General features: G+C 43.7%; 1 protein-coding gene across 2 annotated transcripts in view; it reads right to left on the reverse strand.

Moving 5' to 3' along the window:
• LOC115121765 (growth arrest-specific protein 2) overlaps positions 1–15,364 on the reverse strand; it is a 77,060-nt gene that overhangs the window by 4,908 nt on the left and 56,788 nt on the right. For both annotated transcript variants that reach the window (XM_065022238.1, XM_065022239.1), the window contains exons 5-7: positions 12,013–12,076; positions 6,783–7,017; positions 6,368–6,475 (exon numbers count right to left, since the gene is read on the reverse strand). In XM_065022238.1, coding sequence (XP_064878310.1) covers positions 6,368–6,475; positions 6,783–7,017; positions 12,013–12,076 — 407 coding nt within the window. The remainder of the gene's footprint in view (positions 1–6,367; positions 6,476–6,782; positions 7,018–12,012; positions 12,077–15,364) is intronic.

The raw sequence follows: 15,364 nt of genomic DNA on the forward strand, positions 1-15,364 counted from the left end.
GCAGGATTGTGTTGAGGCACAGATCTGGGGAAGGGTACCAAAAAATTTCTGCAGCATTGAAGGTCCCCAAGAACACAGTGGCCTCCCTCATTCTTAAATGGAAGAAGTTTGGAACCACCAAGACTCTTCCTAGAGCTGAACAATCGGGGGAGAAGGCCTTGGTCAAGGAGGTGACCAAGAACCTGATGGTCACTCTGACAGAGCTCTAGTTCCTCTGTGGAAATGGGAGAACCTTCCAGAAGGACAACAGACTCTGCAGCACTCCACCAATCAGGCACTTATGGTAGAGTGGCCAGACGGAAGCCATTCCTCAGTAAAAGGCACGACAGGCTGCTTGGAGTTTGCCAAAAGGCACCTAAAGACTCTCAGACCATGAGAAACAAGGTTCTCTGGAGAGACCTGAAAATAACTGTGCAGCAACACTCCCCATGCAATCTGAGAGAGCCTGAGAGGATCTGCAGAGAAGAATGGGAGAAACTCCACAAATACAGGTGTGCCAAGCTTGTAGCGTCATACTCATGAAGACTCGAAGGCTGTAATCGCTGCCAAAGGTGCTTCAACAAAGTACTGAGTAAATGATCTGAATACTTATGTAAATGTGATATTTCAGTTGTTTTTGTGGGGATAAAATAGCAAAAATGTCTAAACCTGCTTTTGCTTTGTCATTATGGGGTATTGTGTGTAGATTGATGAGGGGATCCATTTTAGACTAAGGCTGTAACGTAACAACATGTGGAAAAAGTCAAAGGGGTCTGAATACTTTCCAAATGCACAGTACTTTTTTTACTCCATTCATTTCCCCCAATAGTAGTCTTTACATTTTAAATGCTTAGCAGGGCAGATTTGTTAAACATTTTTAATTCACACATTTATCAAGAGAACATCCCTGATCATCCATTCTGCCTCGATCTGGCAGACTCACAAAAGAAAAGTGATTTGTTTGTAAATGATGTCTGGATATACATTATTTTATTTATTTATATAATAATTGTGCTGTCTGAATTGTTTAATATAAGTAATTTGAAATGATTTATACTTTTACTTTTCATATTTAAAAAGGTGTACTATGCAGAAATCACACCACCATTTCCTGGTTGCTAAAATTCTATTAGTTTGCCTAATTTCAGTTTTTGACAAAACAAGGAAGTATATTGTAGACAATCTAAACCGCTTTGAAATATATTTTGCATAAACAAAAATATTAATATTGTATTTTCAACTGTTTGAAGTACAAAACCGAAAGTAAAATACACAGAAACTAAACTTAAGAATGAGACGCATAGAAATAGCACACATAGAACATATCTACCACTTCTTAGAGACTTTCTTTCAATTGTGAATGACATATCTATAACTCACATTTCTATGTGAATTTGGTGGGTCGCCCAAAAAAAGTGACATATTGTAGCTTTAAATATATTTGAGCAATTACATTTACCTGTGATACTTAATATAAGTAATATTCTAACTTTCATTTATATTTAAAACTGAATACTTTAGACATTTACTCAAGTAGTATTTTACTGGGTGACACCTTGACGTGAGTCATTTTCTATCAAGGTATCTTTATTTTTACTCAAGTATGACAATTGGGTATTTTTACCACCACCATTGCTAGCTGAGAACCAGAGTGAGATGGAACATATTTTCTTAAGGATATCTACTTGACAGCAGAGGGCACTATGGGAACAAACGGTTTATTTTAGACCCTGAACACTGGCCCATGTCCATTAAAACCAGGCTAACATACAACCTTTCTCTTATTCCGCATTTGTGATCCTCAAAGCGCTATCCATCCAGAAACTGTGATACTGTGTGCTACCAGCAGGGGTCCTTCTAGAGCGTATTGTCAGCCCTTGTTGACCTTACAGTCCAGATCCTCCTTCAACAGCATCACAACCAGCATTTTGTGAATCCTGGTTGTGAATCCAAGATTCCAAGAGCACCAATGATACTTCACCAATCTGTATTTGTTAATAGACTTCATTCTTGCAAGGCAATTTTTTTGTAGCAAGGTCTGTTTGAGTTAGGGGCGGTAGGTAGCTTAGTGGTTAGAGTGTTGGGCCAGTAACTGAAAGGTTGCTGGATTGAATCCCTGAGCTGACAAGGTAAAATATCTCTCATTCTGCCCCCGAACAAGGCAGTTTAACCCCACTGTTCCTAGGCTGTTATTGTAAATCAGAATGTATTCTTAACTGACTTGTCTAGTTAAATAAATAGAAAGTTACAGTATTTATTTACATAAGAACATTTATATTTTATGTAAACGAGGAAACAATTAAGAATAAATACAAATCATGGCGATAGCTCATTGGCAAGAATAACGGCATATACATTATCTAACCCTAACCCCTAACCCTAACCCCTAACCCTAACCCTTACCCTACTAACCCTAACCCCTAACCCTAACCCCTAACCCTAACCCCTAACCCTAACCCTACTAACCCTAACCCTAACCCCTAACCCTAACCCCTAACCCTTCTAACCCTAACCCTTACCCTACTAACCCTAACCCCTAACCCTAACCCCTAACCCTAACCCCTAACCCTAACCCCTAACCCTAACCCCTAACCCTAACCCCTAACCCCTAACCCTAACCCCACTAACCCTAACCCCTAACCCCTAACCCTAACCCCTAACCCTAACCCTACTAACCCTAACCCTAACCCCTAACCCTAACCCCTAACCCTTACCCTACTAACCCTAACCCCTAACCCTAACCCCTAACCCTAACCCTACTAACCCTAACCCTAACCCTAACCCCTAACCCTAACCCTTATAACCCTAACCCTTATAACCCTAACCCTAACCCTAACCCCTAACCCTAACCCTAACCCTTATAACCCTAACCCTTATAACCCTAACCCCTAACCCTGACCCCTAACCCTAACCCTAACCCTAACCCTACTAACCCTAACCCCTAACCCTTCTAACCCTAACCCTTCTAACCCTAACCCTAACCCTTCTAACCCTAACCCCTAACCCTTCTAACCCTAACCCCTAACCCTTCTAACCCTAACCCTAACCCTAACCCTTCTAACCCTAACCCTAACCCTTCTAACCCTAACCCCTAACCCTAACCCTTCTAACCCTAACCCCTAACCCTAACCCTAACCCTAACCCTTCTAACCCTAACCCTAACCCTAACCCTTATAACCCTAACCCTTCTAACCCTAACCCTAACCCTTATAACCCTAACCCTTCTAACCCTAACCCTTCTAACCCTAACCCTAACCCTTATAACCCTAACCCTTCTAACCCTAACCCTTCTAACCCTAACCCTTATAACCCTAACCCTTATAACCCTAACCCTTCTAACCCTAACCCTAACCCTTATAACCCTAACCCTTCTAACCCTAACCCTTCTAACCCTAACCCTTCTAACCCTAACCCTAACCCTTCTAACCCTAACCCTTCTAACCCTAACCCTTATAACCCTAACCCTAACCCTTCTAACCCTAACCCTTCTAACCCTAACCCTTCTAACCCTAACCCTAACCCTAACCCCTAACCCTAACCCTTCTAACCCTAACCCTTCTAACCCTAACCCTAACCCCTAACCCTTATAACCCTAACCCTTCTAACCCTAACCCTTCTAACCCTAACCCTAACCCTTATAACCCTAACCCTTCTAACCCTAACCCTTCTAACCCTAACCCTTATAACCCTAACCCTAACCCTTCTAACCCTAACCCTTCTAACCCTAACCCTAACCCTTATAACCCTAACCCTTCTAACCCTAACCCTAACCCTTATAACCCTAACCCTTCTAACCCTAACCCTTCTAACCCTAACCCTAACCCTTCTAACCCTAACCCTTCTAACCCTAACCCTAACCCTTCTAACCCTAACCCTAACCCTTCTAACCCTAACCCTAACCCTTATAACCCTAACCCTTCTAACCCTAACCCTAACCCTTCTAACCCTAACCCTTCTAACCCTAACCCTTCTAACCCTAACCCTTATAACCCTAACCCTTCTAACCCTAACCCTTCTAACCCTAACCCTTATAACCCTAACCCTTCTAACCCTAACCCTTCTAACCCTAACCCTTCTAACCCTAACCCTAACCCTTATAACCCTAACCCTTCTAACCCTAACCCTTCTAACCCTAACCCCTAACCCTAACCCTAACCCTAACCCTACATTATCGTAGAGTATCTTTGTGTTTTAGAAAAAGGGCTATTCTAACCCTAACCCTTATAACCCTAACCCTTCTAACCCTAACCCTAACCCTTATAACCCTAACCCTTCTAACCCTAACCCTAACCCTTATAACCCTAACCCTTCTAACCCTAACCCTTCTAACCCTAACCCTTCTAACCCTAACCCTAACCCTTATAACCCTAACCCTTATAACCCTAACCCTTATAACCCTAACCCTTCTAACCCTAACCCTTCTAACCCTAACCCTAACCCTTCTAACCCTAACCCTAACCCTTCTAACCCTAACCCTTATAACCCTAACCCTTCTAACCCTAACCCTTCTAACCCTAACCCTTCTAACCCTAACCCTTATAACCCTAACCCTAACCCTTCTAACCCTAACCCTTCTAACCCTAACCCTTCTAACCCTAACCCTTCTAACCCTAACCCTTCTAACCCTAACCCTAACCCTTATAACCCTAACCCTTCTAACCCTAACCCTTCTAACCCTAACCCTTATAACCCTAACCCTTCTAACCCTAACCCCTAACCCTTCTAACCCTAACCCTTCTAACCCTAACCCTTCTAACCCTAACCCTTATAACCCTAACCCTTCTAACCCTAACCCTTCTAACCCTAACCCTTATAACCCTAACCCTTATAACCCTAACCCTTCTAACCCCTAACCCTTCTAACCCTAACCCTTATAACCCTAACCCTTCTAACCCTAACCCTAACCCTTCTAACCCTAACCCTTCTAACCCTAACCCTTCTAACCCTAACCCTTATAACCCTAACCCTTCTAACCCTAACCCTTCTAACCCTAACCCTTATAACCCTAACCCTTATAACCCTAACCCTTCTAACCCTAACCCTTCTAACCCTAACCCTTATAACCCTAACCCTTCTAACCCTAACCCTTCTAACCCTAACCCTTCTAACCCTAACCCTTATAACCCTAACCCTTCTAACCCTAACCCCTAACCCTTCTAACCCTAACCCTTCTAACCCTAACCCTTCTAACCCTAACCCTTCTAACCCTAACCCTTCTAACCCTAACCCTTCTAACCCTAACCCTAACCCTTATAACCCTAACCCTTCTAACCCTAACCCTTCTAACCCTAACCCTTATAACCCTAACCCTTCTAACCCTAACCCCTAACCCTAACCCTAACCCTAATGTATTATTTATCAAGCCTGTTGATCCTGAGGGCTCTCTTTTTTCCACCGAACCCCATCAACCCTGGCTGGCCCATAGAGGTAAGAAAGAGGAGTCTAGATGGATATAAACTTTTTTTATTTTTTAAAGCATGGATAATACAAAGAGGAGTTCTCTTTCCATCTCTATGGTGCCACAGGAGACACACAGACATAGTTGGAATACCATCACCAGTAAATGAAGCCTCAAAGCAGCAGAGGAGTTGCTACCAGCAGAGACAATGGACGTCTGTCATCCACACAGTCAGGCATTCCAAATAACAACACACTGCTGTGTGTGTGTGTGTGTGTGTGTGTGTGTGTGTGTGTGTGTGTGTGTGTGTGTGTGTGTGTGTGTCTCAGTTCACATTGAGATGAGAAACAGTATTGTTGTTGAACTGAAAACCTCATAACTCCAACCTGGATTTAAAAAATGTAAAAAAAAATCCTGCCAAAAGTGAAAGGTCAATTAACAACAAATTCCTGGAAAACGTGGGTCAGCCAAAATCCAGACTCATAAAATTCAGACTCATCAAATCTCAGAACAAGGAGGAAAGAGTGGGTTTGTTATGAGGACAGAATTGGCTGTCATTCAACAGCCATCTATAGTCATCAGTGGTCTATGGTCCCTGAGGACACTGAGGAGCAATGGACCTAAGTAAGTAAGAAAGTATTTCTGTAGCCGAGCATACAATCCGTATTCATATCTGCCATGTCAATATAATATTCACAGCAATATGAAACGCCACAACCCCAGTATAAATCACTTACAGTACAAGCCAGCCATGTGCAAAATTATTTACACCAGATTTCAACACTTCAGGTTTGACCCCACCGAACCCAAAACATTTGGTCAAAGATATTTTGGCAGGCACAGTCCAAGCCCAATTTAAAGTCCAGCTGCTGTTAACTATGTGGCTGAGTCGTATGCAACTAGAAATTCATGTTACAAAAAAACCAAAAAAAACACGGCGTTGGTGCCAGAGAAAGTGAAGTAAAAGATGAAGAAGAGGTTGGCACCCACCCTGATGAAGAGCATCTTCTCCCCGACGCGATAGCGGCCCTGAGCCTGTCTCTCCACACAGAATTTATTGGGACACTTGCAGGGAGGCTCCTCAAAGATATGCTTCACCTGAGACGCACACATGCACAAACAAACATCATTAGATTAGTAGGGAGGTCAATCCAACAACCCTCCCAAAATTCCTGGTAATCCTCATAAATTCCTGGTAATCCTCATAAATTCCTGGTAATCCTCATAAATTCCTGGTAATCCTCATAAATTCCTGGTAATCCTCATAAATTCCTGGCAATCCTCATAAATTCCTGGTAATCCTCATAAATTCCTGGTAATATTAATAAATTCCTGGTAATCCTCATAAATTGAAAAGTTCAACGTAATTTCATGTAATTGTGTTGACCTTGTGTACCCTACTCACAGCCTCATCCAGCAGCTTCCCTGTGCTCTTCTTGCTAGACGACAAGCACTTGGTTGGAGAGGGGAATGGAGAGGTTGGAGAGGGGAATGGAGAGGTTGGAGAGGGGGATGGGGGGTTTGGAGAAGGGGATGGAGAGAGGGATGGGGAGGGAGAGACAGCTGAGGGTAGAGATACTTTCTCCTCCTGTTCTATCTCCTTCTCCAGCTTGATAAGTCCCGGAGGCTCCACGTTGTACCTAAAGATAATAGGACAATAGAATACATTAAGGTATACATTATAATGGCCTAGGCTCATATACATTATAATGGCCTGGAGTCAAATACATTATAATGGCCTAGGCTCAAATACATTATAATGGCCTGGGGTCAAATACATTATAGTGGTCTGGAGTCAAATACATTATAGTGGTCTAGTGTGGTCTGGAGTCAAATACATTATAGTGGTCTAGTGTGGTTTGGAGTCAAATACATTATAGTGGTCTAGTGTGGTCTGGAGTCAAATACATTATAGTGGCCTGGAGTCAAATACATTATAGTGGCCTGGGGTCAAATACATTATAGTGGCCTAGGGTGAAATACATTATAGTGGCCTAGGGTGGTCTAGGGTGGTCTGGAGTCAAATACATTATAGTGGCCTAGGGTGAAATACATTATAGTGGCCTAGGGTGGTCTAGGGTGAAATACATTATAGTGGCCTAGGGTGGTCTAGGGTGAAATACATTATAGTGGCCTGGGGTCAAATACATTATAGTGGTCTAGTGTGGTCTGGAGTCAAATACATTATAGTGGCCTAGGGTGGTCTGGAGTCAAATACATTATAGTGGCCTGGGGTCAAATACATTATAGTGGTCTAGTGTGGTCTGGAGTCAAATACATTATAGTGGCCTGGGGCCAAATACATTATAGTGGTCTAGTGTGGTCTGGAGTCAAATACATTATAGTGGCCTGGGGCCAAATACATTATAGTGGCCTAGGGTGGTCTGGAGTCAAATACATTATAGTGGCCTAGGGTGAAATACATTATAGTGGCCTAGGGTGAAATACATTATAGTGGCCTAGGGTGAAATACATTATAGTGGCCTGGGGTGGTCTAGGGTGAAATACATTATAATGCCCTGGGGTCAAATACATTATAGTGGTCTAGTGTGGTCTGGAGTCAAATACATTATAGTGGCCTGGGGTGGTCTAGGGTGAAATACATTATAATGCCCTGGAGTCAAATACATTATAGTGGCCTAGGGTGAAATACATTATAGTGGCCTAGGGTGAAATACATTATAGTGGCCTAGGGTGGCTAGGGTTAAATACATTATAATGCCCTGGGGTCAAATACATTATAGTGGCCTAGGGTGGTCTAGGGTGAAATACATTATAATGCCCTGGGGTCAAATACATTATAGATGACGCTGGGCCAATTGTGCGCCGACGTGTTGGACTCCCAATCACGGCTGGTTGTGATACAGCCTGGAATCAAACCAGGGTCTGTAATGACGCCTCTAGCACTGAGATGCAGTGCCTTAGACCGCTCCACCACTCGGGAGCTAGGCTGGTCTGAGGATCAAATACATTACAGTGATCTAGGGTGGTTTGGGGTCAAATACATTATAATGGCCTGGGGTCAAATACATTATAATGGCCTGGGGTCAAATACATTATAGTGGCCTGGGGTCAAATACATTATAGTGGCCTGGGGTCAAATACATTATAGTGGCCTGGCTTCAAATACATTATAATGGCCTGGGGTCAAATATATTGCAGTGGCCTAGAGTGGTCTGGGGTCAAATCATGTATACCTCTGCATCATGGGGTTGAATTCCAGCCCACTAATCATATGTCCCACTGCTGCATGGGGTTGAATCTGGCCCCCTGCTATTTCAGCACAGTCTCTCCTCTTTCTCTCTGCTCCATACAATAAACTAATAAAAAACATGAGCTGGCGCACACCCAGATAATTTTTATTTATTTAAAAAGGTGCTGACTAACGGCTAATAAACTATAAGCTATGAAAAATAGTCTCTCTCTCTCTCTCTCTCTCTCTCTCTCTCTCTCTCTCTCTCTCTCTCTCTCTCTCTCTCTCTCTCTCTCTCTCTCTCTCTCTCTCTCTCTCTCTCTCTCTCTCTCTCTCTCTGTGTGTGTCTCTCTCTCTCTCTCTCTCTGTGTCTCTCTCTCTGTCTCTCTCTCTCTCTATATATATATATATATATATATATATATAAACTACCAGTAATGTATTGGGTAAATCATCACTCTCTCTCTCTATATATCTATATACAGTGCCTTGCGAAAGTATTCGGCCCCCTTGAACTTTGCGACCTTTTGCCACATTTCAGGCTTCAAACATAAAGATATAAAACTGTATTTTTTTGTGAAGAATCAACAACAAGTGGGACACAATCATGAAGTGGAACGACATTTATTGGATATTTCAAACTTTTTTAACAAATCAAAAACTGAAAAATTGGGCGTGCAAAATTATTCAGCCCCCTTAATAAGTTAATACTTTGTAGCGCCACCTTTTGCTGCGATTACAGCTGTAAGTCGCTTGGGGTATGTCTCTATCAGTTTTGCACATCGAGAGACTGACATTTTTTCCCATTCCTCCTTGCAAAACAGCTCGAGCTCAGTGAGGTTGGATGGAGAGCATTTGTGAACAGCAGTTTTCAGTTCTTTCCACAGATTCTCGATTGGATTCAGGTCTGGACTTTGACTTGGCCATTCTAACACCTGGATATGTTTATTTTTGAACCATTCCATTGTAGATTTTGCTTTATGTTTTGGATCATTGTCTTGTTGGAAGACAAATCTCCGTCCCAGTCTCAGGTCTTTTGCAGACTCCATCAGGTTTTCTTCCAGAATGGTCCTGTATTTGGCTCCATCCATCTTCCCATCAATTTTAATAATCTTCCCTGTCCCTGCTGAAGAAAAGCAGGCCCAAAAACCATGATGCTGCCACCACCATGTTTGACAGTGGGGATGGTGTGTTCAGGGTGATGAGCTGTGTTGCTTTTACGCCAAACATAACGTTTTGCATTGTTGCCAAAAAGTTAAATTTTGGTTTCATCTGACCAGAGCACCTTCTTCCACATGTTTGGTGTGTCTCCCAGGTGGCTTGTGGCAAACTTTAAACAACACTTTTTATGGATATCTTTAAGAAATGGCTTTCTTCTTGCCACTCTTCCATAAAGGCCAGATTTGTGCAATATACGACTGATTGTTGTCCTATGGACAGAGTCTCCCACCTCAGCTGTAGATCTCTGCAGTTCATCCAGAGTGATCATGGGCCTCTTGGCTGCATCTCTGATCAGTCTTCTCCTTGTATGAGCTGAAAGTTTAGAGGGACGGCCAGGTCTTGGTAGATTGGCAGTGGTCTGATACTCCTTCCATTTCAATATTATCGCTTGCACAGTGCTCCTTGGGATGTTTAAAGCTTGGGAAATCTTTTTGTATCCAAATCCGGCTTTAAACTTCTTCACAACAGTATCTCGGACCTGCCAGGTGTGTTCCTTGTTCTTCATGATGCTCTCTGCGCTTTTAACGGACCTCTGAGACTATCACAGTGCAGGTGCATTTATACGGAGACTTGATTACACACAGGTGGATTGTATTTATCATCATTAGTCATTTAGGTCAACATTGGATCATTCAGAGATCCTCACTGAACTTCTGGAGAGAGTTTGCTGCACTGAAAGTAAAGGGGCTGAATAATTTTGCACGCCCAATTTTTCAGTTTTTGATTTGTTAAAAAAGTTTGAAATATCCAATAAATGTCATTCCACTTCATGATTGTGTCCCACTTGTTGTTGATTCTTCACAAAAAATACAGTTTTATATCTTTATGTTTGAAGCCTGAAATGTGGCTAAAGGTCGCAAAGTTCAAGGGGGCCGAATACTTTCGCAAGGCACTGTATATAAACTACCAGTAATGTATTGGGTAAATCATCCAATGTTTCGGTATCCCTGTGCCTTCTTCTGTACAATAAACTACAAATATGTTAGGAGAGAGACTACCCCACTCCTTTTGAATGTTTTCTTTGCAAAAATCATTTCTAAAGAGAATATAATCAAAGGATAATTAAACTTCTACTTGTAATATATAATGCACATACAAATTCAATTAAAATTGAAAGCTTTTTTAAGTGAATAATTTAAATCAAGGCGAAGAGGGGAAGATCCCTTACAGGAAAGAGGGGAAGATCCCTTACAGGAAAGAGGGGAAGATCCCTTACAGGAAAGAGGGGAAGATCCCTTACAGGAAAGAGGGGAAGATCCCTTACAGGAAAGAGGGGAAGATCCCTTACAGGAAGGAGGGGAAGATCCCTTACGGGAAGGAGGGGAAGATCCCTTACAGGAAGGAGGGGAAGATCCCTTACAGGAAGGAGGGGAAGATCCCTTACAGGAAAGAGGGGAAGATCCCTTACGGGAAGAAGGGGAAGATCCCTTACGGGAAGGAGGGGAAGATCCCTTACAGGAAAGAGGGGAAGATCCCTTACGGGAAAGAGGGGAAGATCCCTTACGGGAAGGAGGGGAAGATCCCTTACGGGAAAGAGGGGAAGATCCCTTACGGGAAGGAGGGGAAGATCCCTTACGGGAAAGAGGGGAAGATCTCTTACGGGAAGGAGGGGAAGATCCCTTACAGGAAGGAGGGGAAGATCCCTTACAGGAAGGAGGGGAAGATCCCTTACAGGAAGGAGGGGAAGATCCCTTACAGGAAAGAGGGGAAGAGCCCTTACAGGAAGGAGGGGAAGATCCCTTACAGCAAAGAGGGGAAGATCACTTACAGGAAAGAGGGGAAGATCCCTTACAGGAAAGAGGGGAAGAGCCCTTACAGGAAGGAGGGGAAGATCCCTTACAGGAAGGGGGGAAGATCCCTTACAGGAAGGGGGGAAGATCCCTTACAGGAAAGAGGGAAGATCCCTTACAGGAAAGAGGGGAAGATCCCTTACAGGAAAGAGGGGAAGATCCCTTACAGGAAGGAGGGGAAGATCCCTTACAGGAAGGAGGGGAAGATCCCTTACAGGAAGGAGGGGAAGATCCCTTACAGGAAAGAGGGGAAGATCCCTTACAGGAAAGAGGGGAAGATCCCTTACAGGAAAGAGGGGAAGATCCCTTACAGGAAAGAGGGGAAGATCCCTTACAGGAAGGAGGGGAAGATCCCTTACAGGAAGGAGGGGAAGATCCCTTACAGGAAGGAGGGGAAGATCCCTTACAGGAAAGAGGGGAAGAGCCCTTACCGAGACGCTATCCTTCCCAGCTGTAGGAGACAGAGGCATACTTCCCGAGGCTGTTTGTGAAGAACTAAAGGGGAGAAATACATGGAAAAGAGTGCATGATCTTCACTGTATTCCTTACAACCCATCTCAATTACAGGGTGGTAATATTATCCCTGTCACATTGAAACTTGCATTAAAGTGATGTGGGAAAGTGGTTTAAAAAAAAAAAAAACTCTTACGCACATGCCAGTGGGTATAGATTAAATGAGAAGTGTTCTTTGTGATAAGTGGTGATTGAGTTATTGATATTGGTGTGTTAGCGTGAGGTGAACATAAGTGTGAGCTCAAAACAGCTACAAGAATTATATATATTTTTTTTTAATGAAGATCAACAAGCAGCAATTTCACACAAAACTAAACTACATGAAATAAAATGTTCCACAAACACAGTGCCAGGCAGTAAGATGATCGATGGGCATGTGACGTGACACAGCACACCATGCATCAGGACAGCAATAGTTCTCCAAACCTGTTGTCGTATGCTACACCGTGATGATGCACTTTTCAATCCATCACAGAAGAAGGAAAAGAAGGGGAAAGACAGGGAACAGGATAGTTAGCTAGCTACCCTGTTGTTACGCACGGTGCTCGTGTGACCACACTAACTAGCCTTGGATGGACAATCAAGTTCCATTCTATTCATATTACATTCTAATAAATGATAGTCTAATTAGTAAGTTATCCATCATTTCACCAAAATACAATGTCTAAGGGGGTTGGGGTTGAAAGTAGAGAAGAATAAACCAATCGTTAGCCAGAAAACTGAGGGAGAGGAGGAGAGGAAAACACAAGAATTGTCTGTACCTCCTACCACTGACACGGCCTTATGGTTTAATAGGTATTAACTGCCTGCATTTTGCTGCAGCCCAGGAAGAGTAGCTGCTGCCTTGACAGGAACTAATGGGGATCCATAATAAACCCCAGGAAGAGTAGCTGCTGCCTTGACAGGAACTAATGGGGATCCATAATAAACCCCAGGAAGAGTAGCTGCTGCCTTGACAGGAACTAATGGGGATCCATCATAAACCCCAGGAAGAGTAGCTGCTGCCTTGACAGGAACTAATGGGGATCCATAATAAACCCCAGGAAGAGTAGCTGCTGCCTTGACAGGAACTAATGGGGATCCATAATAAACCCCAGGAAGAGTAGCTGCTGCCTTGACAGGAACTAATGGGGATCCATAATAAACCCCAGGAAGAGTAGCTGCTGCCTTGACAGGAACTAATGGGGATCCATAATAAACCCCAGGAAGAGTAGCTGCTGCCTTGACAGGAACTAATGGGGATCCATAATAAACCCCAGGAAGAGTAGCTGCTGCCTTGACAGGAACTAATGGGGATCCATAATAAACCCCAGGAAGAGTAGCTGCTGCCTTGACAGGAACTAATGGGGATCCATAATAAACCCCAGGAAGAGTAGCTGCTGCCTTGACAGGAACTAATGGGGATCCATAATAAACCCCAGGAAGAGTAGCTGCTGCCTTGGCAGGAACTAATGGGGATCCATAATAAACCCCAGGAAGAGTAGCTGTTGCCTTGACAGGAACTAATGGGGATCCATAATAAACCCCAGGAAGAGTAGCTGCTGCCTTGACAGGAACTAATGGGGATCCATAATAAACCCCAGGAAGAGTAGCTGCTGCCTTGACAGGTACTAATGGGGATCCATAATAAACCCCAGGAAGAGTAGCTGCTGCCTTGATAGGAACTCATGGGGATCCATAATAAACCCCAGGAAGAGTAGCTGCTGCCTTGGCAGGAACTAATGGGGATCAATAATAAACCCCAGGAAGAGTAGCTGCTGCCTTGGCAGGAACTAATGGGGATCCATAATAAACCTTAGGAAGAGTAGCTGCTGTCTTGACAGGAACTAATGGGGATCCATAATAAACCCCAGGAATAGTAGCTGCTGCCTTGACAGGAACTAATGGGGATCAATAATAAACCCCGGGAAGAGTATCTGCTGGATCCATAATAAACCGCAGGAAGAGTAGCTGCTGCCTTGGCAGGAACTAATGGGGATCCATAATAAACCCCAGGAAGATTAGCTGCTGCCTTGACAGGTACTAATGGGGATCCATACAAAACTCCAGGAAGAGTAGCTGCTGCCTTGACAGGAACTCATGGGGATCCATAATAAACCCCAGGAAGAGTAGCTGCTGCCTTGGCAGGAACTAATGGGGATCAATAATAAACCCCAGGAAGAGTAGCTGCTGCCTTGGCAGGAACTAATGGGGATCCATAATAAACCCTAGGAAGAGTAGCTGCTGTTTTGACAGGAACTAATGGGGATCCATAATAAACCCCAGGAATAGTAGCTGCTGCCTTGACAGGAACTAATGGGGATCAATAATAAACCCCGGGAAGAGTATCTGCTGGATCCATAATAAACCGCAGGAAGAGTAGCTGCTGCCTTGGCAGGAACTAATGGGGATCCATAATAAACCCCAGGAAGATTAGCTGCTGCCTTGACAGAACTAATGGGGATCCATAATAAACCCCAGGAAGAGTAGCTGCTGCCTTGGCAGGAACTAATGGGGATCAATAATAAACCCCAGGAAGAGTAGCTGCTGCCTTGACAGGAACTAATGGGGATCCATAATAAACCCCAGGAAGAGTAGCTTTTGCCTTGACAGAACTAATAGGGATCCATAATAAACCCCAGGAAGAGTAGCTGCTGCCTTGGCAGGAACTAATGGGGATCAATAATAAACCCCAGGAAGAGTAGCTGCTGCCTTGACAGGAACTAATGGGGATCCATAATAAACCCCAGGAAGAGTAGCTTTTACCTTGACAGAACTAATGGGGATCCATAATAAACCCCAGGAAGAGTAGCTGCTGCCTTGGCAGGAACTAATGGGGATCCATAATAAACCCCAGGAAGAGTAGCTGCTGCCTTGGCAGGAACTAATGGGGATCCATAATAAACCCCAGGAAGAGTAGCTGCTGCCTTGGCAGGAACTAATGGGGATCCATAATAAATACAAATACATAACATTGCCTTACTTTCTCTCTCTCCAGCTAGCTAATGCCCCACTGTCTGTCTTCTCTCACTTTCACTCTGTGTTTCCTGGGACGTTCTGTACAGCGAACGACTGTTTAAAATCAACATAACTGTTCATATCATTCATCTGGTAAGCCAAGACAGTCACAGCGTTCTCAGAACATAGCCTGCTGTCCAAGTGGATATTGTGTGAAGTCAGGGTATTGTGGGTGGAGTCTGTGGACAACAGAAGAGGAGCTTGTGTATGAGGAGAGGAGAGGAGATGCCTTTGTGTTTCTCTCTCTCTGCATCCCACCAGTCAGTCCACCAC

The sequence above is a fragment of the Oncorhynchus nerka genome, linkage group LG9a, assembly GCF_034236695.1.
Source record: "Oncorhynchus nerka isolate Pitt River linkage group LG9a, Oner_Uvic_2.0, whole genome shotgun sequence".
NCBI classification, from domain to species: Eukaryota; Metazoa; Chordata; class Actinopteri; order Salmoniformes; family Salmonidae; genus Oncorhynchus; species Oncorhynchus nerka.